The following is a 26,647-nucleotide window of genomic DNA, read 5'->3' as shown; positions in this document are numbered from 1 at the left end:
TTGTTTTGTTTTTAAGCTTTGCTGTAAAATGAATCATAGTCTTTCTATCCAGAGCATATAGACGGTTTGAGTCATGTATTTGATACATGCTTTTACACTGTAATGTGAACTTGTGATATGTACCTGTATAGAGTATAAGCTTCCTAGTACTGCATATGTTTTTATGTTTTTTTTATGCTCGAAAGGTACATGAGAAATTTGTAAATCATATATGATATATGCATTTTTTCTTTTCGATGTAAACATAAATCTGTTGTCTAAATATCATCCTAAAATTCATTAATTGAATATTTTGTGGTTTGTTGTAGAGCTGTAAGAGTTGGTCGACAGACAAAATTCATTAGCAAGAATTTTGATAATCGATTAAGTGTTTCTCAAATGTGAATATGTTCTGATTTCCACAGTCTTCTATGAAAATTAACTGAATATCTTTGGGTTGTGGACCGTTGGTTGGACAAACAAGACATTTGAAGATGTCACCTTTGGCTTTGAGAAACTGTGATGGTGCATTTCGCACCACTTTCTGACATTTTACAGATTAATCAATAATTAAATTAATTGTTAGTTGGTGCAGCCCTAATTTGTTGTATTCCACCACAATGGAACGGTACTACAAATCTGAGTTTGTTAACTTTTTTTTTTGTTAAAATGACACATTGTCTTACCCTTTACCTTATTGAGATAACCAGCTGACCTGCCTTCTGAACCACCCAACTGCTAAAATGAGCGCTTAGTTTCAGAGTTAATTTAACTGGCCTTTGTGGTTTAAATGAACTGGCGGCGTTAATCAACTTTTGACCTCCTCCTTTTGAAGTGTGGGAATATCACTTGTAGACCTGTCGGTTAACTTTCAACAGAGAGTGCTGAATAAATATATGGTTTTATGTCATTTTATTACTCAATGCTTTAAGTCGGCACTGATCTTTAACTGTTTATTTAGCTTAAACAGATGATTCTGTTGTTTCTCAGAGTTGTGCAGTCTTTTGTCACAGTACAGCTGTAGCCACACTGATGCGTCCATAGGCTGAAACATATAGGTCGTTTCTCAGGTGGGTTTGATGTGTCTGATGGTCAAAGTGCAGCCCTCACAGCTCTGCTGGAAAAGCATCTGGGATACAAACTGTGAGAGAGAAGACACGCACTGATTAGGTGACCAATAGAGGTGTGTATAATGCAGTTTTTTGTGTTACTGTAACTGTATGATATATATATATATGGGAAGGTTGTACTTACATTTGATAAAGCCTCTAACATCACATCCTCATTTTCCTCATTACTGGATGAAAGAGAAACTTTTAGGTGAACAGTCACTATTTTGACATCTGAAGAAAGAAAGGTGCAAATAAAAAAGTATTTTACTATTCAAACTGTTACCTACGTTACTGAAGTACAGAAGTCCATGTGACTGACTTTACCGTTATCGGAGCTGGTGGTGGTCCTGGAATCTGTGCTTTTGTAAGAAACTCCTGATTTGCTTCCATCTGCTGGTGAAGATGTGACACTACTCAATGATGAAGAATTCATAGATTTTAGCAGTAACATGAAGAATGAATTTCTTCAGATGTCAAATGGGAACTTTTGAAATGGCTTCAGCGGAGACAATCATAATGACCAACCTGTAGCTGTGGAGACTGTGGATGCTGAAGTTGTGAGGCCATCTAATGGTGTAGATGTAGTGCTGGTGGCTGTAGTAGCAGACACTGTGGACACTGAGGTTGTGCTCACATCTAATAGTGCAGTAGTGTTGCCTGTTGTGCTGGGTGTTGTAGTATCGGAGACTGTGGATACTGAAGTTGTGATGATGTCTGCTAGCATTGAGGTTGTATTGCTGTTTGTCGTTACGGATAAAGTTGTGCCGTTATCTGCAGTTTGGCTTGTTGCTGTAGTAGCTGACACTATGGAGGCTGAGGTTGTGCTCACATTTGGTAATGCAGATGTTTCACTGGGTGCCATGGATGAGGAGGTCAGGATGTTATCTGCCAGTGTAGATGTAGCGCTGCTGGTTGTTGTGCTTGGTGTGTTTGTCGGTGCAGCAGTAAAAGCTGTCGTAGAGAAAGAAAGATTTTGCACTGTAAATCTTAAACCCTATCTCAATCTCAAATCTTAAACTGACATAGCTGTGTACCTTTCTATTCTTTATGTGTTTACCCTCACTTACGTTGTGTGCAGGTGGAGCTGTAGTCAGGACAGCAGTCGCCATTTGTCAAGCAGAACTCGTCACAGAAACACCCCCTGAAACAGTTGCCATTTTGACCAGAGCAGCACAGCACAGGTGGACCTGCACAGCCTGGAGCACACACAGCTCAGATGTATACAAAAATCATGATTATCTAACAAACAGTAATTAAGCAGATGACTAATAACACATCTTGTGCTATAGCAGGTAGTGTAGATATAATGCTAGCAGTAGGTGTAGCTCTAGATTGAGGGTATTCAGATATTTTACAGCTGCCTGGCACAGCTGATAGTGTCCAGGGATAGGTTGGCAAGGATCACTCCAAAACGGAATGAGAGTGGTGAAAATGTTTGATGCGTCTTGGGCGGATGCAGCTGAGAATTGTGAAATGGATGCTGGTGATCATTGTGGGGGTGAGGTGGAGGCAGAATATGTTGCACTGGAGGAATGGGAGCAGGCAGTACAGTGTATGAGGTGGTGTTGTGGATTTTACCCGTTGGTGTGGGAGCTGCCATTTGAGCTAGAAAATTAAAAGGGACAAAGACATATCATTTCATTGGAATTCAGAAAGAACAACATTCAAGTTGAGCCTTTGCTCGAGATTAAAAAGATGAAGACTAATTGACATTTTTTCATGCCAGTTTTCTCCACATTTATTCAGACGTTTTGTTTAATTTGTCACCTGTGTCTGTATAAATAGCGGTTTTGGTATGGTAAGTGACACCATTATCAAGACTTCACCAAACCATTACATAATACTTTTACATATTTAAGCCTCTTTTCTTAATTTAGATAGAACAGTATTAGTAATTCAATTAGCAGTTATTCTTAGGGTCTATTTATGAGGGTCATTTTCTCACTGAGGTCAGTACAATCAGCACTCATAAATGAGCTCTCACCAACACGTAATATGATAACAGGTAGATGCTCTTTACTACTTTAATTGAGTCAGTGATTTAGCTAAAAATAAAACAAAGCATCCGAGGACAATAATCTGGTCCAGCAGGAGCTTAATTTTTAATTTACAGTGGAACTGCAGTTTTGAGCATTAAATTATTTACCATTATTTTGAATAGTAATCCAATCAGCTGAGTTTAATCATTTGGAAACCGATTAGCTTTTTACAATCAGGTCAAAGAACAATAAAATAAAGCCCACTAGTTAATTAGGCTAATTGATGATCAACCGTGTTGTTACTTTATTAATGTTGTCAGTTAAACACATTATGCATGTATTATGAGATAATCACACCTTGACTTTACTGACTTTACCGTTCAATATAAAATGTTTCACTCACCATCATAGAGAGGTAGCCACCCCAAAAACAGAAAGAAGTACAACACAAACCAATCCATGACGTGTGTGTGGCTGCTGAGTGTAACCAAGGCTTATTTATCCATGCATAGAAGCTTCACAGACAATTACAAACACCCACACCCACAGGTACACTCCTGACAAGAATAACCCTTTTGTAAGCCAGGAAAAATAATTATTGTGTCACATGGTACACAGAATAATATCATGTTACAGAAGTTCTCTCTCTAATGATTAGACTTCCTCCAGTTCCACAGGTCGTGTTACACATTCAGACTGTAGATATGTCAAGAATGCTTGAGACTGAAAATCACTAGACAAATGGCGACATAAAGGTAAGGTTAATTTATTAGAACAACGAAGATTCAGCGAACCTGCCAATAAACTCGCTTTTGGCCAAGTGCAAGCAACATTTTGAATAATCATTTATTGCACATTTAATTTCTTTCCTGCAGGCATAGAGTATGTGTATCATGACATAACATCACATTTGACTAAATAGTATGCATGGCAATGACACAAACAGTAAAGTAATACATTGTCACAGGGTACAAATATCTCTTTAAAAAAGCGAAGAAAAATGGACTTGAAAGCTTGACCAGAATAATGTTGTTGCAGTAGGGAAGTCTTTTTACAATGATATACTTTGTGAGCAGTAAGAAGTTGTTATCAGTTATCAGTGTGGAGTTTTCTTGTAAACTGTCACAGTAATGTTTCTATTAGTGTCCAAAGCTTCCACAGGGTATCCTTAAGTGCCATGTCTCATCCTTACATCCATCTGATATTCACACTCTCCAGCTCTCTCCGAACTCTTGGACGCTCTTGGCCTTGGTGCCATCTGGCTTCATCCAGTCATTCTGTTTTTGACCGTCAAAGTTCCCACACAGACCCCTCACCTTCCTTTTATATAGGCGTGGTAGAATGATTTCTGCAGGAACAACAATATAACACTTGATTCACTTCATAACTCTCTCTCGCAGAGAAAATAACTCATTTGGTAGGGGATGATAAGGTTTTTTGATTAATTTGTTATGAATCCTGCGAGTTCCAGGATTACTCCTAATTCTGTTAGACTTGTTTAATCAGGTGAAGGTTAGTTACCTGCTGCGCTGTGTCCGTCAAACTCCACTGAGAGGCCAAAGTCGGTCTTCAGGTGGATGCGAGAGGAATGCTCCCAGATGTTAAGACCAGCAGTGGGTGAGGCAGGAGAATTAGTTCTCCTTCCATCCACCTGCAATGCAATTTATCGTATTCATTCATTCGTTCTTGTATCGTTATGTATATTGTCAATCTGTTGATCGGTTCAACCCTGCTCAGACTGAAATATCTCAACAACTATTGGATGAATTGCCATTAAGTTTTTACAGACATTTGGGCTTCTTTGAGCAAATAATTAATTATATGAAACTTTTAGAAAATGTAAGGTATACCAACTACTGCTTGAATATGCTCAAGCTTGTGTGCCAGCGGCCCTTGGATGTTGAATACTATACACTGTGCAGGCTTAGAATTACATAGCTCAGATTGCTTTTTAGAGGATACTTACATAATGAAGTCTGACTCCTGAATAAATATAATAATAATATCGCAGCTGTTTTTCATGCTCTCTCTCTCTCTCTCTCTCTCTCTCATACAACACAAACGTGTGTGCCAAAAGGGAAATAACATATGGCAGAACATAATTTAGCACATAGCACATCATCTGCCTCCCTGCCATCATAACATCTCACAGAGAAAATGCGAAGGAGCGCTGGTTATTTCCCACAGCAGTTTCACAAATGTTTGTGGGCGGGCAGAAATATGATGATATTATCCCACAAACAAAATATTGTGTCTGCTGAAAAGGCCCCACAGGAAAATGAGATGGAGGCAGCATGTTGTTTAAAAATGCCCTTGATACTTACGACCAGCCTGCGATTCTTCTTGAACTCCACAGTGTGATTGTACACTCTGATCTTTAGTGCTTGTAATCTGTGGTGTTCCTCGTGCTCTTCACTGTCGTCATCATGTTTGTCATCATCATCTTCATCATCTTCATCATCATCTTCATCCCTGACTCTACGACTGTGGTCCTCTTCACTGCTACTGTCACCGTGATGCTGACTGTCATCGTCATCATGTACGGTGCGTGTATTGATGCCTTCGATGTAGACATCTGGAAGGTTATTTGGCAAGTTGTTGGTCCGGACCAGCACATATGAGTGCTCACCCTCAAAGTCATGCTTCATTTTATCAAAGGTTCTGTACTCAGGGTCTCCATTGATAGTGCACTCACTGAAACCTGTGGAGCAACGTGCAAAGTGTAGAGCAATTTATAAATTAGTGAATGAGACGTAACATGGTTTCGACACATGGCGGAGTTAAATTTTGGCATTTACAGCACCTGTAGACTGGCAGTAGTAATCGCCCTCCTCATTTTGAAGGCATACCGCATTTCCATCGCACTCATCTTTGTCGTCGCAGTCAATATTCCCCTCACCATCTTCTTTCTCACATTCACATTTCTGACTGCAGTGATTGGTGTACCACACTTCATTGAACTGACAGGAAAGAGAGAGTCATCATACTTCTTGGACCTCAATTTGCATATTCACCATTTTCTGGCAATATTGCTCAGGCTTTCAGAAAGTAGTCCTAAGTATTTGAAAATCAACACTGTGTATGACTTGTGCCATTGCTGAAGAGTCATTCTGAACCGGCACTAACCTGATGTTTGCGGCCATTTCTGTCCACACATCCACACCGATGGATAGACACGCAAACCTTCCCTTTCTTAACAAAGCCTTCATCACATACACATCCCTGCTCACAACCCATGTTGTCACTGCAGTGCGGTGGGCCATTCAGGTGTGTACAGGTTGGACTGCAGGCAGGGATACAAGTAGTGTAATGACTGTTCTCTGGGCAAGAGGGTGCTAGAGAGAGACAGAATGGTAGAGACAGAGTATGTACTTAGTCATAAACGTAAAATGACAAACAAAAATGAATTAGCCATTGCTCAGTTTTGCCACTGGTGCCGAACCATGGACTGTGCATAGAGATGGACAACATGACAATTCCCCAAAGTGAAACCAGAATATCTCAATCGCCCTCTGGTGGCTGGCTGCAGTATAGGTCAGAAGCCCAGCCTCCCCATGTTAGTGGATGGGACATGGGCCATTGGCCGAACAAAAAAAATCAAAGTACACGTCAAATAAATTTTTATTTTCATTTTAGGTAGTTCTTATTATGCTGATGTTTTTTTTCAAGTGTTCGCTTTAATGGTTTGGTTTTAATTAATTATTTGACGTGATTGGGTGGGGCGGGAGCATGGACGGGACCCCGCTCCGCTGCTCCACTCGCCGATCACCACTACGCAGACTCTGGCTCCAAATGACGTCACCAGTGCCTGATGGCAGCCCCTGTATCCGGGATATTTTGGCTTCATTTTCGTACAGTGGAAGTGGAGACACGTCATCTTTATATACAGTATATGGCGCCGAACATGTGAGATGTAAAATATACATTATGTTTAAAATGTTTTAAATAGGGAAATGCAGAGTCTTAACTTACATGATACAAGTGTGGTTGTAGATTGTGGTCTAGTTGTGGGATGAGGTCTACTTGTTGTCGGATGTGGTTTAATGGTTGTAGGTTGTGGTCTAGCTTCTGTTGTGGATTGTGGTCTAGCTGTTGTTTGTGGCTGTGGTTGCGCTGTGGTTGGTGGTTGTGGCCTAGATGTGGTTGGAGGTTGTGGTCTAGCTGTGGTTGGAGGTTGTGGTCCAGCTGTGGTTGGTGGTTGTGGCTGAGCTGTGGTTGGTGCTTGTGTTTCAGCTGTGGTTGGACGTTGTGGTCTAGCTGTGGTTGGAGGTTGTGGTCCAGCTGTGGTTGGTGGTTGTGGCTGAGCTGTGGTTGTAGTTTGTGGTCTAGTTGTGGTTGTAGTTTGTGGTCTAGCTGTTGGTGGTTGTGGCTGAGCTGTGGTTGTAGTTTGTGGTCTAGCTGTTGTTGGTGGTTGTGGCTGAGCTGTTGTTGGAGGTTGTGGTCCAGCTGTTGTTGGGGGTTGTGGTTTAGCTGTTGTTGGTGGTTGTGGCTGAGCTGTTGTTGTAGTTTGTGGTGTAGCTGTTGTTGTTGGTTGTGGCTGAGCTGTGGTTGTAGTTTGTGGTGTAGCTGTTGTTGGTGGTTGTGGCTGAACTGTGGTTGTAGTTTGTGGACTAGCTGTTGTTGGTGGTTGTGGCTGCGCTGTTGGAGGTTGTGGTCCAGCTGTTGTTGGGGGTTGTGGTTCAGCTGTTGTTGGTGGTTGTGGCTGAGCTGTGGTTGTAGTTTGTGGTCTAGCTGTTGTTGGTGGTTGTGGCTGAACTGTGGTTGTAGTTTGTGGTGTAGCTGTTGTTGGTGGTTGTGGCTGAGCTGTGGTTGTAGTTTGTGGTGTAGCTGTTGTTGGTGGTTGTGGCTGAGCTGTGGTTGTAGTTTGTGGTCTAGCTGTTGTTGGAGGTTGTGGCTGAACTGTGGTTGTAGTTTGTGGTGTAGCTGTTGTTGGTGGTTGTGGCTGAGCTGTGGTTGTAGTTTGTGGTCTAGCTGTTGTTGGAGGTTGTGGCTGAACTGTGGTTGTAGTTTGTGGTGTAGCTGTTGTTGGTGGTTGTGGCTGAGCTGTGGTTGTAGTTTGTGGTGTAGCTGTTGTTGTTGGTTGTGGCTGAGCTGTGGTTGTAGTTTGTGGTCTAGCTGTTGTTGGAGGTTGTGGCTGAACTGTGGTTGTAGTTTGTGGTGTAGCTGTTGTTGGTGGTTGTGGCTGAGCTGTGGTTGTAGTTTGTGGTCTAGCTGTTGTTGGTGGTTGTGGCTGAGCTGTTGTTGTAGTTTGTGGTGTAGCTGTTGTTGGTGGTTGTGGCTGAGCTGTGGTTGTAGTTTGTGGACTCGCTGTTGTTGGTGGTTGTGGCTGAACTGTGGTTGTAGTTTGTGGTGTAGCTGTTGTTGGTGGTTGTGGCTGAGCTGTGGTTGTAGTTTGTGGTGTAGCTGTTGTTGGTGGTTGTGGCTGAGCTGTGGTTGGAGGTTGTGGTCCAGCTGTTGTTGGAGGTTGTGGACTAGCTGTTGTTGGAGGTTGTGGTTTAGGCCCAGTTGTGGCCGTTGCTGTTGGTCTTGATGTTATCGGTAATTGTGGTCTTGTTGTAGGATTTGTTTTTGGGGTTACAGTTGTTGCTGTTTCTGTAGGTGTTTGTGTATCGTAATCAGTTGCGGCTGCTGTAGCTGTGGTGGTTGTTGTTGGTGGATGTGGTTTTGATGAAGTTGGTGTTTGTGGATGTGTAGCCGTTGAGCTGTTCACTGGAGGAAGCTCTGGACCTTCTGTTGCAACTGGATCGAAGGTTGTGGGAGCAGGCGTTGTTGGTTTAGCCAAGTCTGTAACATCATTTCACAGTCAAGTCAGTCACATCAATTTTCACGTATGATGTGTATGAACTACAATGAATGTCAGTAGGAGGATAAAATTACCTGCGCAGTGTCCATGATGAAGAGATACATCATCTATGGCCACATCAGACTGATCGTTGGAACCTCTTCGCCCCTCAAAAATGATCTAAAATTAAGTGTACAGTATACAGTACACTCATTTATTGTTGCACATAGTAAACTTATTAGGAGAAGAAACATCTTAGATTGGTAACTCACCTGGAAAGCTCCAGTTGTTGTCAAGTCCACCTGAGCCAGGTGCCAGGTATTTCCTTGGTCATTCCTCTTCCACCAAACAGCATCAGTCAGTCTGTCCTGGAGCAAGTACACATGGAGGCCCATTGTATCGGCGGAACCGTACATGTGGTACCAAAACTGCAGACACTGAGGACCAGAGTCAGAACACTCAGAGCTGATGAGGCGAGCCGTGTCTCCATATGACGCACTGTTGGCTTCGATGTAAAGATAGTGGCTGTCTGGTTAAGGACAGAAGAGTTAAGTAAGTTAAAGTAACGTGCAACAAGTTTTCTTGGATAATGTTATGATTTCTCATTTAATCCTACATTCAAGGCATGTCCAATTGCAGCTGAAACTGGTTGCTAAATATTGGCAATGCAAATGTGTTTTAAACACTGGAAAGGAAAGAAATTACTTAATTCATAAACAGCAGATCTACTGGCACATCCTCAGGAGGCTAAAAGAAAAATATCTTATCTTAATGAAATACAATACATTAGGAGACAGTGTTTACCAGTCTACCATTCTGGTTTGACAAGGAAGAACTGCTTCAAGAATGTTTGTTTCATTAGTTATAAGTTTCACCGTGTGACTGATGTCAAACTGGCAAGGAGTGTGCTGTTTATTTTTTGCCCCTGATAGTTTTACTCCAGCTTTACTTAGCTTGTGTCAGAATGCTAATTACCTCCCGTGGTGTGATCTGAAGAAGGCCCAGTCATCATAGTAGGAGTGGAGCCACTATGCATTGTCCAATCAAAAACATCAGTAAGAAGTTGACTCCACTGACATAGATTTTGTTCAAAATTACAGTGGAGTTGGCATACTGGAAACAAAAGTCAGACATATCTTTAGATCACTGACGCAGTAATTCTGGAAATCACAAAAACTGGTTGTGGAAAAAAATGAATTATGGAAGTCCCAACATCAGTGGGTATACAAGTGCTGCTGTGGAATTAGCTCTGTACCTGGATGTGGTGGTGTTCTGTTTTCTGGAGCTTCAGTAACATTGTCCTTATTGATTAATACTCCGGGGGGCTGAGTAACATTGACCAGAGGAGGCTCTGGAGCTGCAGTGGTTGGCTCAGTGACACTAGGAGGAGCTGTGGTGTTTCCATCAGGTTTAGGAGGACTTGTCACAATACCACTCAGATCTGTAACAGTGCAGGAATTTATATTTTTAAGTAGTATTAATTAGTGTTGATCATTTCAGATATATATATATTTATATTTGAATTTAAAACATTATCAAGCCACACAGCCTTAAAATAAGCAACATGTTTTTTAGGTTTAGTGGTACTAGTTCTGTGTGCATGTTTCTTACGAGAGCATCGACCACGATGAAGCTGTACATCATCTAAGGCCACATCGGACTCTTCGTTGGAGCCTCTACGCCCCTCAATGATGATCTGGGTTAGGAAAAAAAATATCTCGTAATGTTAATATTCTACCATTACAACTTAATTGGCTGGCAATCTTTAAATCATGTGCCAGTGCCTGGGGGATGGGGTGTCTGACCTGGAAAGCTCCAGTTGTTGTGAAGTCCACCTGAGCCAGTTGCCACATATTTCCTTGGTCATTTCTCTTCCACCAAACAGCGTTGGCTACTTTGTTTTGTAGCAAGTAGACGTTGAGGCCCATTGTATCTGCTGAACCGTAAATGTGGTACCAGAACTGCAGACACTGAGGACCAGAGTCAGAACACTCAGAGCTGATGAGACGAGCCGTGTCTCCATGTGTCAAGTTGCTGGCCTCGATGTAAAGATAGTGACCATCTAGGAAAGAGGAATGAAATGCTCAGACAAATCTTATCCTTACCGCTGTAGATTATCTGTCATCTGTCATCATTTATAATATTACATGGAGAAAGTGTATATTACCACCAGTGTGGTCAGCAGAGGGCCCAGTCATGAGGGTGGGGGTGGAACCACTTTGCCATGTCCAGTCAAAAGCATCCGTGATCATCTGATTCCAGCTACAAAGGTTGCTGTCGAAGCTACAGTCGATATTGCAGACTATAAGGGAAACATTCGCAATCGATTAACATAAACTAAGTATTGAGGCCCTTATGCAACTTCCTGAAAATTTAGACAATCTGTTAACATACTGCACATTCAGTATTTATTAGACTAGACACAAATGTTAATTTGTAACCACACTTCAGCTTTCTGATGCAGAAACAAGTGGCCCATAAAATGTACTTCCTGTGCACTTACCTGGGTGTGAGGGGAGGACTTCTGCAGTTGTGGAAGGAAGCTCAGTTCCACTAACCAGGCCAGGGAAACTACCTAAAGGAAATTATTTTTGACTTTGTCAAGCCTGAAATATCTGGTATTGTCATAATTTTAGATCTTGATTGATTTGGACCATTAGAAATGTACAGATTAAAGTTAAGATACAGTATATGTTTAATCATATTTATAATGCTTTGTTCTGGTTTTTGTTAGAAGTGAAAGTCACCTGAACATGAGCCAAAGTGGATGGAAATGTCATCTATGGCCACATCTGATTGAGCGTTAGAGCCTCGAATTCCCTCCACTATGATCTGAAAGACGCAGTAGGAAAATATAATGTTTCACTGTATAGAATAACATCATTAGTCTTTGCAAGAAAGGTGTGCAACGCTCAACCAGCATCTTTTAGGCCCATATATTGTCTGTATATAGTGTCAGACTTACTTGGAATGGACCAGACACTCTGATGTCAACATTTCCTGGATGCCATTCTGGTCCCTGGTTGTTAATCCTGGACCAGAGCTTTGTAGCTTTATTGTCTTTGACCAGGTAGATATTGAGGGCTGTGGCTGTGGCTGAACCATACATGTGGTACCAGAAGTTCAGGCAGAGTGGGCCATTATAATGGCACATTGAGCTCAACAGACGGGCTGAATCTCCATGGGTTACACTGTTTCCCTCAATATACATGTAGAAACCAGCTAGAGAAACGTTGAAAATAGCACAAAAAACATGAATAGTGAAAAACCAATGCAGCAACATAACAGATGTGATAGTGTGGCCTGACATTGTTTTTTACCTCCAGTAGTGTGGTCTTTATTTGGGCCAGTTAGGTTTGATGGGGTGGGTCCTGAATTTCTTGTCCAATCAAAACTGTCCTGTATGAGCTGCTCCCACCCACACAGAGTGTTTTCAAAGTCGCAATTCATTGGACAGACTATGAAAAAGCATATATACACAATGGAAATGGTAAGTGCTTTGAACTGATTATTTATAGGAACATTACAGCATGAAAAATACTGTACAGTTTGAAAAATATAATTTTTCTTGTTTTTAATCAGTCCAATCTGCACATAATTACACCAAAGTTATTCGAATGTATTGAAATCCATTTTATTTATTTATATTAAACATCGATGAATCTATAGCTTTTGGAGGCAAGCATAGTCAAATATTTGCTTTTGAAATTAATCATTATAAATTGGATAATGCCACTGATTCTCCAATCCAGTAACGAATAAACCCTCACAACCCTGAATGCTCTTACAAGTCTGATCTGGTGTTGGAGATGTAGGAGTGGGAGTTGTTGGAAGAGTTGCAGTGGTTGGGGGGTCAGCTGAAATGGGAACAAAAACAAAACAAAAAGCCAAACAAACAAACAAAGAAACAAAAAAAAAAAAGAAATGAGTTCACCAGCTTTGCCTTTTTGGCGCCCTAGGAGATATTTTTGCGTTAGGCCACCCCCTCCACATCTTAACCACCTAATTTCTCCAACTTTGCTTTAATCAATGACAAAACAAAGAAACAAAGAAACAAAAACAGATTCACTCAGGCATGGCTCTAGGCAGCTGCCTAGTTTACCAATGGAAGATATCTAAGAGAATCAATAGATAAGGAATACAGGACGTGACAGAATTACGTCTAGTTCTAATATATACATACATCCCACACCATCATCATCATCATCATGATGTCCAACTCAAACGCTCACCACAGGCTGTGTCTGTCTCCCAGTGGGCCATCTCCACTCCTGCAACTTGGCATGCTGCTGCATAGGACTTCATAGATTCACATAGGGTGTGCTGGTCTCCACTTGTGGCACAGTAGTCATACACACAACTATTGATGTAGATGCTTGGGTGAATGGGTTCATGGCAGGGCCTGAAGGCCTCCCCTAGTAGCGCGTAGCACTCATTGTAGGCCTCATTCTCCTCCTCATAATCACAGAGTCTGGGGTCATTTGGATGGGAGATACACCTGGAAGAGAATGTTTTGACAAATAAAGATCTAGACATTTTCATGTATTGTGCCACTTCAAAATAAGACAAAATAAGGTGTATTAATCGTTGATAATTCATGTATTAATAATTCTTTAACAACTTGTTCTAATCCGTAAATGAAAAAATAATGTTGGGTTGCCAGGTTGGGAGCTTGTTGTAGATCTTCTGCCAATTCTGCCTTCTTTGTGTACATGCATTCAGCTAGTACTTAGGTGATAATCAACCTGGTAATTGAGTTTTTATACGGTTTATTTACTAACCAAACAAGCCAGTTTGTGAAATTGTGTTCATGATTATCAATTTTTACTTGTGGTTATTACCTCTCCTTAAGCACAAACAACTACATGGAAGATATTTCAAATATTTCTGTATTCTATTATCAGTATGCTAATATGCTCCCAATGACAATGCTAACATGCTGGTTTAGCAGGTATAATGATTTTCGTGTTCACCATTAGTTTAGCGTGTTAACATGCTGTCACTTGCTAATTAGCACAAAATACAAAGTAGCCTAAAACTGAAGCTGATGGAAATATAATTAGCACCACACTGCTAGTGTGGCTAAAAATCTTGCTACTGCTATTGAAATGGCGTTTTTTTCCTTTTTTAAGTATTACAATGTGTTTCACTTTCATTTAATTTGTACTAAAATGTGTGCAGATACCCTACTTGGTAAAATAACATACTCATTATTGCCTGGCACCCTCCAGCTGTCACCAAACTCAAATGGCCCAGTAGCGTTGTGGCCTCCTGGTGCTACGAAGTCATCGTATTGTTCTCCAGAGTAGGTGCCACACAGTCCGCACAGTTCATACTTGTAGCGCTCATCCACCTGCAGGAAGAGTCTGTTCTGCCCATCTATCATCATTCTGAGGCCAAAGGTCGTCTCCAAGATGATATATTTATTTTTCACGTAGACCCATACTGAGCCGTATGCACCATAGGTGGAATAGGGGAGTTGGACACGGACATAATTCACCTAAAGAGAGGACAATCGATAATTTGTAATGAGTTTGTTCTTGTGAGAACTGAGTTCAATATAAATGTCTCACCAACTAGCTGTTCAGGTCAAAGTCAAGTGAGTCAGCTATTGGTTTGTGTATTCTTGTAGGCCCCAGATGACAAACAAATGACTTACTCCAACGACCTAACACAGAGTAATAATTGACCCCTATAAACATAGGTGTGCTGACTAAAGTCATTAACCATTGTCATTAATGAATTACAGCTGGTAATACAGAACCATGACCCCGGACTATTTGGCATGCGCATTTTCACAACAGCCTTTGTTACATTCAAATGGTTTGATATGTAGAGAATCACAAGGAGTTTTCATGCTTACGTAGACGACCCTGCTCTGATTCAGGGTGAGGTATAGATCTTCAACCTGAAGATCCACAGCTCCCAGCTTGGACCGGGTGAAATTCTGAAGGGGTGGATGCACGTTGTGTCCGATCACAGTGAACTGGACTGAGCTCTCTCCACTGCACGTGGTAGTCAGTGTGTAACTGCAGCCTCCTTGAAAATCGTAAGCCATCCCATCAAAGGTAATATAGTGTGGATCACCGTATACGCTGCAGGTGGCGGGATGGAAAGGGAAGCAGCCTTTGACGCCATCCTTGGCCTTACAAACCTCATTGTCTGCGCATTGCATCGTGGTGCACTGCACGTCATTATCACCCATGCACTGGCACTGCTGCTCGCACTCTCCTTCCAACAATGTTGCCCCTTTCTGCAGGCAAAAGGGAGTTGTGTGAATAAATTCTAGCACTGTGGAAGTGAACAGGTGAATTTGAAATTGTTCCCTGTTCATCTGCCTCACTTGCCTCATAGTGCTTTCCATTATGCCAGCACCCACAGTCCTCTGCTGGGACACACTTTCCCCCACTGAGTTTGAAGCCGGAGTCGCACTCACATCTTTCCACACAGTTTCCGCAGGAGCCAGCTATATCCAGGCTGGAGCACACCTCGGGACAGCCATCAGCACATGAGTTATAGTGGCTGTTCTCCCCACACTGAAGGGCTGAGAGGGACACAAGAGAGGGGAGGAAAGAGATGAGGGCATGACCTTAATTGCTCTTGTATTATTACAGTCATTATTTGCCACAATTTCCCTTATTTTAATAACAGGAGGTAGAGAAATGAAAGCAGGAAGCAATAAAGCAACATACGGCAGAATGTAGAGTTTCTCCATATGGGTATGGCAACTCCAGCCTCCTGGCAGATATCAGCATAGACCTGTAAGGTCTCACATAACACTGCTGGGTCACCATGAGTAGAGCACATGCCGGCCACACAGCCCCTGAAGTAGCTCTCTGCCCCCAGAACTGATAGACAGTCAGCGAAGGGCCCAGTACTAGAGAGGAGGCCTCCACAGTACAGCTCACTGGCATACTCAGCCTCCTCAAGTGGGTCACACTGATGAGGTACCAGAATGGTTTCACAGGAGGAGGTGGTTTGCCCGGTCTGCCAGCTCTCCGCCAAAGCTGTAGCATTTTGGGCATTTGTACCATCTGGCTTTCTGAAGTCATCTCCTTTGAGGTGGTTGAAGTTTCCACACAAGCCACAGACATTATCAGAGTACGAAGATGGCAAGTTGACATGAACAGCACCAGCATTGTCATATGAGACAGAAAGACCGAAGCTGGTTCCCAGTACAACAGCAGCGGGGTTGCTCTTGATGTCGACAGTGCCACTGGTGAGGCTCAGTGGAAGCTTCCTCCAGACCCCATTAACCTGAAGAAGAGTGTCAGTTTTAGACTTCCTTACCGACTGTCCTCAGCAATATAAACTCACTGCATTTGACAGTTTGCGTAAAGACAGATATATCTTCGAGAATTGATAAGACTGATAACTCCTCTAGGAATTCTAGGACATTATGCCACTAAACTCTGCACTTAACGGTAAACTCATTTTATCAGTAGAATAGGCAGCAGACATGGGAGCTGCTCGACCCAGTACATTACTCAGCTCGACACTCAATACAGCATAATGGCAAGGTGCCACAAAACTGAAGTTATTTGGAAGTTTTAGAGAGCAATGTAAAATAGGGAATGGAAATGTGCCTGTGGATAGCTTGTTCTGCAAGTTACTGTCTCCCTTAATTATAAAATAATTTAGATACTCATATTGTCCTCAAATGTGTGATGTCACTTTGATAAACAGCTTAGCTGAGTAAATGGAAAGTAAACTGTGAAGAGTGCCAAAAATGAGTTTACACAAAAAATGTGATAAGGCTTATTTGGGTGTTTAGGCGAAGGAATTGTCATTTGTAACAGTCATTCAAAGCTGGTCTCCCTCTGTAAATGGAACAGGGTGGTATGACAACATGACATTTTAGCTTTTAAGGAGGAATTGTTCATACAATTTAAAATTTCTATCTCACTTTAAAGTAACTCACCACGACCCGGTGTGTCTGCCTTTTCAGCAGGGACACTCTATAGTTCGCGATGTTCACCATGACCTGCTCAACAGTTGGTAGAGACGAGTTCCCGTTCTGCTCATTGACCACTTCCACACTGAACGCGGGCAGGGCCTCAGAGTGTGAGCAGGTCTTAGCCAGTATGTAGGTGCAGGGGGCCATGAAGCGGAACAGCACTCCATCAAAAGTGCTGCAGTCTGTGTGACTGTGTATAGTGCACGTCCCTGAGGCGGAAATCCCATTGGAGCTTCCTGTTTGAGGACCACAGATTTGGCCCTTGGGGCACTGAGAGGGAGAGCAGGAGAGCTGGCCAACAGAGCAGAGGCAGCGGGTGGACTCATCTGTCCAGAACTCTGTGTTAGATTCACACTGGTGTCCTGTGGGGGATGTGACCGAGTAAACAATCACTTTATAGTCACAACACCATCTGGCTAGAAATGACTGATTAGTAACATCAATGAATTATGTTCACGTTCAATACTGTACAGACTATTCTTAATCGTCTTAGTTATTCAACCTATTATTCATGTAAGTGATACTTAGATTAATGTTTTCTTAATTATCATAAATCAAAATAATGAAAAACATTCTTGATAAAATGGTGAACTTATGAAACATGATAAATTAAAGAATGTTTTACATCTTTAAGCTCGTGATATAGGATCTTTTACAGTTTCACTGACGGTAATCGGACAAGTGTTATGACAGTAATGGTTTGTATATTACATAGACATTATCAACATGTATATTTTTCATTTTTCATTCATTAACGGGACCAAAAGTAGGCTGCTCTTAATATAGTCAAAGATGAGTAAATTAATATTTACCACATGAGCCTCTCCTTACACCTATCCGGTTAAATGTGACCTGTCCCTCCATGGACAGTGCTTGAACTGCTTCGAATACAACCTAATAAAAGAAGCAGATATCTATTTAAATATATAGAATATTATATTTGAATTCCTCAATACCGTTCAATTATAGATGTGTGGTTATATGGCATTTTACCTGTGTCCCCGGTTCAATGATGTTCAAAGGGACAAACACTTGTCTCCAAGAATCCCTGGGGAGGGCAGGTGAGGTCCAGATTTCTACCAGACCAGCGCTGCTTTTTAGCAGAGCGCGAAGTTCTGACCCATTAGCTGCAACTGGGGCCAGGTACCAAAATTCCAGACAGGCCTCGCCCTCCGGCCCCAGGGGACCACTCTCTAAGATATTCACTGTAACATCCTCTGGAGATGAAAAGGCCAATAAGAAAATGTGATACACTGGATGCTTTCATCCACATAATAGAAAGTGACCAAGCTCATTTCTTTTTTCCAAAGCAACACTTTGTTTCTAAAGTACAAATTCAATCACCTCGATACTCTTTTGTTTCTTTTTAAATCACACAATATAAATGGTAAAATTTGTTTTTAACTACGCAGGTTAGGAATAAGCTTTTATGTTGTATCGTGATGTTTAATCACTTTAGAAATCACCATTCCCTCGTCTTTGTTATTGCAATAAAAGAAGTACATCTGTTTTATTAAATGCAAAATAGCTGTTTAGAGTGTTTTGTGCTGAATTTGAACCTTAAGTGTGGGCCCTCTACTTTGATTGCCCCTGGGAGAACACCAGGCTATAAAAGGTTATTAGCCTGCTTCAGATCAATTAGTGATATGCATCGAGGCACGGACACAGTCACAGCCTGCCTGTAGATTAAAACAGAACTGTGGACTGATGTTCCAAATCCAAAAGGGTGGGACACAATTAAAGGTTACCTCAGTCAAATTATCTCTAAAGTGTCAACGTGAACTCATAGCTGAACTGAACCATAACTCGATTTGGCTTTCAATGTCATTATTACATTTAATTAATCAAATCCATCGAAGTACTATTGTGTAGCAAGTGTCATCTTCTGTACCTGTTCTGTTCCTTGTCCAGTCACAAGTCAGATTGTTGTGTCTGTCGTAGAAACAATGTGTAACATATTCTATGAGAGAAAAGAAAGAGGTTAAATTTTATTTAAATCCTTATTGTTGTGACAAATTTGTATTCAAGCAGTGATTGTAAAACGTCATACCTGAATTTGTCCTCCACTCTGGTAAAGTAATTAGTGAAAAGTCATTTTCAGCCCTGAAATAGGGAAACAATAATCGCAGATTCCTTTTAAAATGTTTGCCATAGACTAATAAGATATCTGATTAACTCTTTATAACTCTTTATAAACTCTTTAAAAATCTTTAACACAAATCAGAATCCCATTCAGTTTCCACTTCCACATCAAAATGAATATGACCGGTATAACAATATTTCAAATAACATATCAGCTGAAATGTGCGAGTTAAAAGTTGAATTATCTTGAGACCCACCTGCACTGAGTCCCTGTCTGACTTAGAAAGAGTAGAGTCACTGTGACCAATAAATCTGTGTGGATGCCTCCAAGCATGGCTGATCCCTTAACGGCAGCCTCTCAGCAGCTCTTCCGTTGCTAATACTCTCTCTCTCTTTGATGAGTTGAAGAATGAATGATGAGCAGTAACTGTTGTGGAGCCTCTCTGTGGAACTGCAGCTTATGTGACCCTTTAACTGCCTGCACAGAGGTGTGGGCCCTCCTGTGTCGTTCCTCTCCGAACAGAGCGCAGGGTTTTATAGCCTCGCCACCTAACCAGGTAACCTCAGCAGTGGGAGGAGAAAGGCGACTGGAGGACAGTAAGACATGAAAGGGGTGGGACTGGTGTAAAAATATTCTAAAAGTGACACCAGCTGACACAGTTACAGTAAATAGTGATAGGCAAGGTCAGGGTTTAGTGTTTCTAGGTCATAAAAAGCACTGAGACCAAGATAAACTAACACACACTGTACAAATGCTTGAAAAAAATAAATTAATGAGTTAATAAAGTGATGTCTTTTTTTTGCCATAGATTAAATGACCACAGACAAAAGAAATTTGGCAGAATCTTAAAGTCGGGAGGTAAAGTTTTGAAAGTTTTGAAGCACCAATGAAAAGTCTGCAATCTACAAGGATTCAAACATTGTACAGGGTACGAAAAGGTAGAAGGCAGAAAAAACACCTCTGCTGTTCTTGCAATGTGTTCTTATAGTCTATTGTGCTGTTCATTTCTGTACAAAATAGTACACGGTACAGCTACTGACCGAGCGACTGTAATTCAAAAGCACCCTTGCATTATAAGAAGAGGGTAAGAGTATTGAAACAGAAATAATATTCCTGGCGCCTTTTGAGAAATGTTAACATTATAGCAGAAACAGAAATCGCTGTTTATTATCAAAGATTTAGCTCCTAACATGTTTATCTAAAAACATTACTGAAATAATGCTGAATACAGAGGTATTTGATTCTGTGTTCTGTTCAGACAATCAAAGCTGATGATCCTCATGAATTTTACATGCAGTAAAAGGGCAACAAGATAATTTCCTTTGCAAATCAGAGCTAATCCTCTAACTGCATCACACTTAGCAAAGATAAGCCAAAAAAGATGAGCCATTGAGATTGTCAGCTTATGCAATCCATATTCTTGAAAAGTACACAATGATGCATGTGTACATTGTGACCCGATACTGTTGCTTCAAGTTGTCTGGTTGAGTATAGTTAGTGTGCGTCAGCTAGATAGCAGTGCACACTGTAAGAACAGGTGGAAAAAGAGTGATAAGAAAGAGGTGCTGCCTGATCCACTTGTTTTGACATTCCTGTCGCGCCATCGGTATGTGTCAATAGAGAGGGTGGACCAAAACAAATATTAGAGCTCTTTAAAACTGTCCAACCTAAAACAAGGTCTTTGTTAGGGAACAGTTACAACATGCTACTGTAAATGATATAGTATAAAAAGTCTTGTGTGTCTTGTGTGCAATACAATCACTATCTTAAGATAATCTACCGTTATCTAAGAAGACCCCAGTCTGATTTCTTAACAGATAATCAAGGTTTTATCTCAGTGTATCTCAGGTGTCCAAGGCGTGTGATGAATGCCACAGGACGTGAGTTACTTATAAACTGACTCACAGAGGTCTGTACAGAGCCGGGACTGATATCATGCTTTCACATGAAATGAAGCAGATGTACGGCTCTGCAATGTCGAGTCAAAAATCTGTGTTTACACTCCATGGCAGCACACGGTTAATGTTTTGTCACACTCAGTTACTTATTGCCTTTTACTATGCACATACATTGGTACAACGTCACTCTAGTAAATTGGGAAATTGTACAATCACACAAATAAGTAAATGAATTATAATGGATATCAAAGGCTTCTATTTTTGACAGTAACAGCCATGATAATCACTGGAAGGGAGTTGTCTGTCTGTTGATAAGACCTATCCTGGGGTTAAGCGCATTCAAGTCACTTTATCAAGATACTGTAAATACCCACCTTGAGTAAACCATCATGATGGTCGCACCCAGAGAGGCAAAATGCGCTAATATATTACCGATATGCCCTTGTAATTATGTTGGAAATTGAAATATGACATAATAAATTTAGAAAATGCTCCTCAATTACATACCCATAAATCCATAAACCCATACATGTACTTATATCTCCTGTCTTCAGCCAACAAATAAAAGGGCCATTATATATGCAGAGGTTAGTATGAGGTGAGACTGTGTTTGGACTGGGATTGATCCTGTTCTTGAATTTGAAAACTAGCCGTCACAGCACCATTCTGGACATTGCCTCAAGCTGTTATTGTCAAGTTGAGGTGTTTTTTGATCGTCAACAATGCTTTAAAATCTCTTGACAATTAATAATATTAAAGGGCGACTTCATTCACCGGCAGGCTAACCTTGCTCTGGATGAGCTGGTGGAGGGCTGCAGCCCTGCTAGAATTGTGAATGCTCTATTAAAGCAGGATTTGTCGGACTTTTTCCTGTCTTTGTCTTTCCTCAGCCACCGTTGTGCTGCAGTGAAGGGGGAGCACAGCACAGCAACTCCACCAGTTGGCAGACATTGTTGGAGAGGATCAGATCTTGACAGCAGGGTAGATCTTTGCAGAACGTGTCCTTTCTGCTGTCAGTAAAATGTCTTTGGATGTGGCACCGGAAGTCAGGTGGATTACCAGGTTTTGCTTGCTTATTTGTGGCTCCTGTGAAAAATGCGGTTGGCTTGTTTAATCTTAGTCCTGTCCTCTGTGGATTGTGCTTACACACTAAATTGCTAAATAGGAAATGTATTTTTGAACAGACACCATGGCTAGAAGATGCTCCGGGGCCTTGCCCACTACAAGAAGATTATGTTGCTGTGGAATAAGCTCATCCCAGAGAAAGACAGGCATCCTTTGCAGAAGATCTTGGTTTTCTGTGTTGTGTTGCTTTTACTTAAACCACCTTCCTAATGCCACTAATGTTACAGTATCTTTCACTTATAAGAAGAAGATTGAGAGGCGATTGAATGCTCCAACAAGCAAGAAAGCCCCATTGGGATGGGGTTAACATTACAGGGGGAGATGGGGAATGATGTATTCACTGTGCTGTCTGGATGGCATTTTAACCATCAGGATATGGTCTGTAATAGACATTGAGTCCAAAAATCGTACTCCGAACAAAAGTCATAACTCAGTAAAATCATTACACACAGACAACACATATTGATATCATTCAGAGTGATTTATACTTTCTGAACTCCAGAACTTGCCTGAGAATCATCATAGTTTTCTTCAGTATCAAAGAAATCCAGTGATAGTTGCATGTACATCCATGGGTACATTGCCAACAGGAACTGCTAATAGCTAATTCGGCATACTTTTAATTTTGGAAATTTAGTACCTACCTGTAGCTGACATTACAACAGCCCATTGGATGAGCTCTCCTGATGGCTTTATTTTTTTTCTTTCGCCATATTGATTCCCAAATAGGTCAGTATGTTGGTGTTAACAGGTTTCCATCCTTCAGATTTGCAAAAACAGTTTTGATTTACTCCATTTTCACAAAAATAGTCAAATCTCACACAAAGCTGATAACAAAAAAAAAAGGTGAAAAATAGTACAAGAACAAGCAGCTCTTTCCACTGAAAAAACTCTGAGAGTTACAATCATACTTTAAGAACGTCGCTCCGGACAGAATTTATATTACAGGAGGATCAGCAAGACACTTCCTGTTGCACAAGTTAACAGTTCATAGATAAAGTTAGGGTGTTCTGAATCCAAGTATTTCTTTAATCTTAATACTCATCAGGAAGCATTCCCATCACCAAAACCACACAGCAGGTTCAGATTTAGACGACATTTTGGTGAGAGACTTAAGTGACAGTGTTGATGTAATGTAATCTTAAAGTTTGTGTTTTTAATGATCAGATGAAGGGAGGTGAAAGAACCTCGCCCGCAGGAAGTAGGAGAAAGAGCAACAAGGGGCCAAGACCAAGTACAAAGCAATATACTGTGCGCTTTACCAAGGATCATTATGGACTACAGATGCCCTGACCCATGACTAACCGTTAATAAGCTTATGTTTGCTTTTTGAGTCTCCCCTCTGCTAGCTCCACTGTGTCATAGGTAAAAAATAGAACATCTTAGTAAGCAAAGGAATGTTATTTTGGAAAAATGGAGCAAATGCCATGTTGTACTTTTTACAGCTTGACCTGCTCCCGTACAGAATATTCTGCTTAGGGACACAAGTGTGCCGTTAAATATTGCCTAATACAAAAATAGATTAAGCAAGTCTCAAGTTACAGATCATGAACAATCTGTAATATCTAACAGGTGAGGTAAGTGGGTGGTAGTTAAGGGGAAACCTTTGCCGATTTTCAAATGAGTGGCCTTGGGAGGCAACGGGACCAGTGAATTCTGGTTGTTGTAAGTTTTCAACCTTTTGAGCAAAAGGGAATACCACATTCCCTTTTCTCTGTTTTCTCTGGTCGTGTAGCACCAATTTCAAAACTACTACTGCATAGACAGCCCAGTTTTATGAAAAGACCATCTTTCCAGCGGTGAAATACCCCTCTAAGGGGCCAGTATGCTTCAACAGAACTGCTTGTCGGATGGTCAAACAGCTTTAAAAACCCTCTCCTCCCACACTCTCCAATAATCAAAAATATAAAATAAAAATAAAAATATATATATATTCTAAGTCTGTTTGCCCCTTGCAAAACTTTTGTCCCTTAATCTCAGAAAACTGTCCTCCACCCACACGTCCTAGTTAATGCACCTTTTTGTCAAAGTTCAGTTTATACTAGACTTGCACCCAAAGGTCACCCCTGCTGAAAAACAGAAAATCAATCCACAATGCAGCATTTCATCTACGAATAGGTCAGTCAATGGCATATGAAAATCTTCCCTGCCTTCCTTCCAGTTTACTTAGGTCTTCGCAGTCTGCAGTCCCTGGAGATGTCCTCAGCTGTAGCAGCAGGTCAAGGTCACAGTTGATAGATAACACTGGGTAAGACAGGGCAGACACTGAGCTCTCCCTCATGTCAGAGCTTTAGTACTTATTCTTTTATTGAGCTCTCATTCATATACTCACTCCTTCCCCTTAGATGTGGGAATTAAATGAGGACAACTGGGATCACGCTGCTTCTTCTTTTTGCTATCTGAGGCAATGTCCAATGATTCAGTGTAGGGTCATGGTCATCAAAGATGGAGACCAGTGGGAAAGCAGGCCAGACAGAGGGCTCTCATTCATGTCTCAGGCTTAACCGAAATCTTTGAGTTTTTCTATTGATGCCCTATTTCTACTGTCTAAGGAATATAAATAGCACTTTTTGTAGCTTTGAAGTGTATGTGGACGTTTTGGCATTTCTAAACTCTGCATGTGATGCCTTCTCTACTGCTTGAAAGTTTACAGAATAAAATTTGTGGCCTTCAAAATACTGCAGATGATTGAGTGCTTGTGAAACTAACTCATGGATAATAATAGTAGTAAATTACATCGGTACATGAATGTTGAGGGCATACGTAATTGCTTAAGTGGGTCTATAACATTGCATTTTAAATCCCCTGACTATTTATGGGCACATTTTTACAGGAACTGCCATTTATAGTCTATCTGCTGGAAAATGGCCTATTTTCAATGAGGTTTTTAGAATAAAGAGTTACCATTGAAGGGTGAAGGAAAGCAGCGAAAGGCCCCTTTGTGGAATGTAAAGTAGGTAAGGTATAGGTTAAAGCAATCTCTTCATTCTTTCGAAATAAAACAAGTCTATCAAAACAAATTAGGCCTCAATATGCGGCGTCTGTTTAATATTCATTGAATCATTTGACTTGCCAAAGCATTTCTTAATTTCACAGGGACAAGTCAAACTTGTTAACATTTCACCCTCAAGCCTCAAAAGTGAACGCATTTATGAAGCAATAAAGCAATAAATAACCTTTGTCTCATTCCAATTATTATTACAATAAACACACCAAATTTAACATTTGTTGGTTTTTGTTTATGTTTTTGGTTCGTTTCTTTCCCCTTCCTTTTTTCTCAAGACAAGGTCATGAGCTGTCCTCTCCTTCCTCTCTGTTCCTTCCTTCCGTCACGCTTCATTGAAAAGTTTCCGTGCAATCTTGCAGGTGTTTCTTGGCCTGTGGCGCTTCGTTTCACAAACAGAGTCTGACTTCTCCTTCCGCTGCATGGTTGCTAAACAGGTTGTTTAATGAATACAGGTGCTGTGGTTCTGCTCTGCCTATCAGGGAGACATGATCAATACTGTAGGCAAGCTGCGTTTAATTGTCTTTTGTCAACACTCTGTGTGAGGAGGAGAGAGAAACTTTCCCCACCCCCCAAATCTGCCCAAACCAGTATTTATTCCATTCTTGATCCGTCATCAGGCTTTTTGATACGCAGCTTGTTTCAACACCCAACTCTCAGTTAGTTATTCAAATTGTGACTCAAATCTGAGATAAAGTTTAGGAAGAACTCCAGTCACAAAAAGAAACAAGGCTCAAACCAATTGTTGTTGGTTTGTATAAGGGCTATAAGAGAAAATCAAAGCGTAAGTCATTTAATACATTTTTTGGACACCATCATGAGTATCATATAGGACTGCACATTAGAATAGGCTGTTTTAAATAATGTCTAACCAGTCATTTTTATGCACCAAGGTTGTTTCATTGTTGCTGGTTCAAGCACTTGTGTGCTTTATTTGAGATATTTCAAACATCCTCAGGCAATTTTTATAATTGCTGTGCTTATTCTCTACAAGCCACATTCGTGAGGACACCTACTACAAGCTGGAGCAGAGCATTTACATCATTCAATCACTTCACCAGAAGGTGGCACTCTATCTCCTCCTGAAACTCACAAAGTTTCTGAAGGTTTCCCAGCCAGACCATATTATGAAAACTACACCTTTGGTTTTATACCAAAATATATAATGGTGAACTGAATTGAATAATACTTTTACATATAAGGAAATGTCCTAAAATGCGTATATAAGAAGAGAGATGAATAAAAAAGAAGAATAAAATAGTAATGTAACCACATTTGGACATGGTTTGGTAGAAACATTTAGTCTGAATGGCGCTTTCATGCCCATGAACCTGACCCAGAAACAGATGAAAGGAATATGAATTTAATTACAGTAACAATTGATCTCGCTATCTACTCTGTTAAAGCAAGATAATTCCCATTTGTGAGGTCTGATAAGGAATTGGTTTTTTTCTGGGTTCAGTGATTCTCTCACTGATAAACCCTGCACCCAGCTACAATACTCCGGCAGACAGTGGCCCAGTGTCCTATCTCCCCTCAATTAACTTCAAACTGCTCTCCATTACACGCTACAATGAGACACGCAATTTCATTACCTCACACAGGCCCATCAGGGCTACTAATTGTTTTTCTTTTCATTTTCAGCATCCCTCCATCTTCCAGGGAGTGGGTGTGAAGACATCCCATGTTCATAAAGATGGGAGGATACAGGAGGTCGGGGGGAAAAGA

The 26,647-nt window shown here is 41.0% G+C and overlaps 1 protein-coding gene across 1 annotated transcript; it reads right to left on the bottom strand.

The window, feature by feature from the left end:
* Positions 1–1,045: 1,045 nt before the first annotated feature.
* LOC139296391 (uncharacterized) lies at positions 1,046–24,196 on the bottom strand. The gene is made up of 23 exons (XM_070918788.1): positions 24,082–24,196; positions 16,774–17,171; positions 15,545–16,109; positions 15,200–15,396; positions 14,722–15,105; positions 14,060–14,352; positions 13,085–13,350; positions 12,173–12,310; positions 11,818–12,074; positions 11,600–11,684; positions 11,020–11,154; positions 10,658–10,914; positions 10,464–10,548; positions 10,108–10,293; positions 9,125–9,381; positions 7,316–8,545; positions 7,177–7,274; positions 6,197–6,407; positions 5,874–6,030; positions 5,395–5,771; positions 4,592–4,721; positions 4,282–4,418; positions 1,046–1,120 (listed from the first exon to the last, which is right to left on the bottom strand). The coding sequence occupies exons 1-23, from the start codon at positions 24,194–24,196 to the stop codon at positions 1,046–1,048; spliced, it is 6,033 nt and encodes a 2,010-aa protein (XP_070774889.1).
* Positions 24,197–26,647: the final 2,451 nt, after the last annotated feature.

This window comes from Enoplosus armatus, chromosome 14 (assembly GCF_043641665.1).
Source record: "Enoplosus armatus isolate fEnoArm2 chromosome 14, fEnoArm2.hap1, whole genome shotgun sequence".
NCBI classification, from domain to species: domain Eukaryota; kingdom Metazoa; phylum Chordata; class Actinopteri; order Centrarchiformes; family Enoplosidae; genus Enoplosus; species Enoplosus armatus.
This window is presented reverse-complemented; position numbering and strand designations above follow the sequence as displayed.

Excerpts from the sequence above, each read along its gene's own strand:
- LOC139296391 (XM_070918788.1), bottom strand. The coding sequence starts at position 24,196 with ATGAGGGAGAGCTCAGTGTCTGCCCTGTCTTACCCAGTGTTATCTATC. Across the intron at positions 12,075-12,172 it reads TAAAGACCACACTACTGGAG|CTGGTTTCTACATGTATATT; the intron begins GTAAAAAACAAT and ends ACGTTTCTCTAG. Across the intron at positions 4,722-5,394 it reads AGAAGAATCGCAGGCTGGTC|GTGGATGGAAGGAGAACTAA; the intron begins GTAAGTATCAAG and ends ATTGCATTGCAG.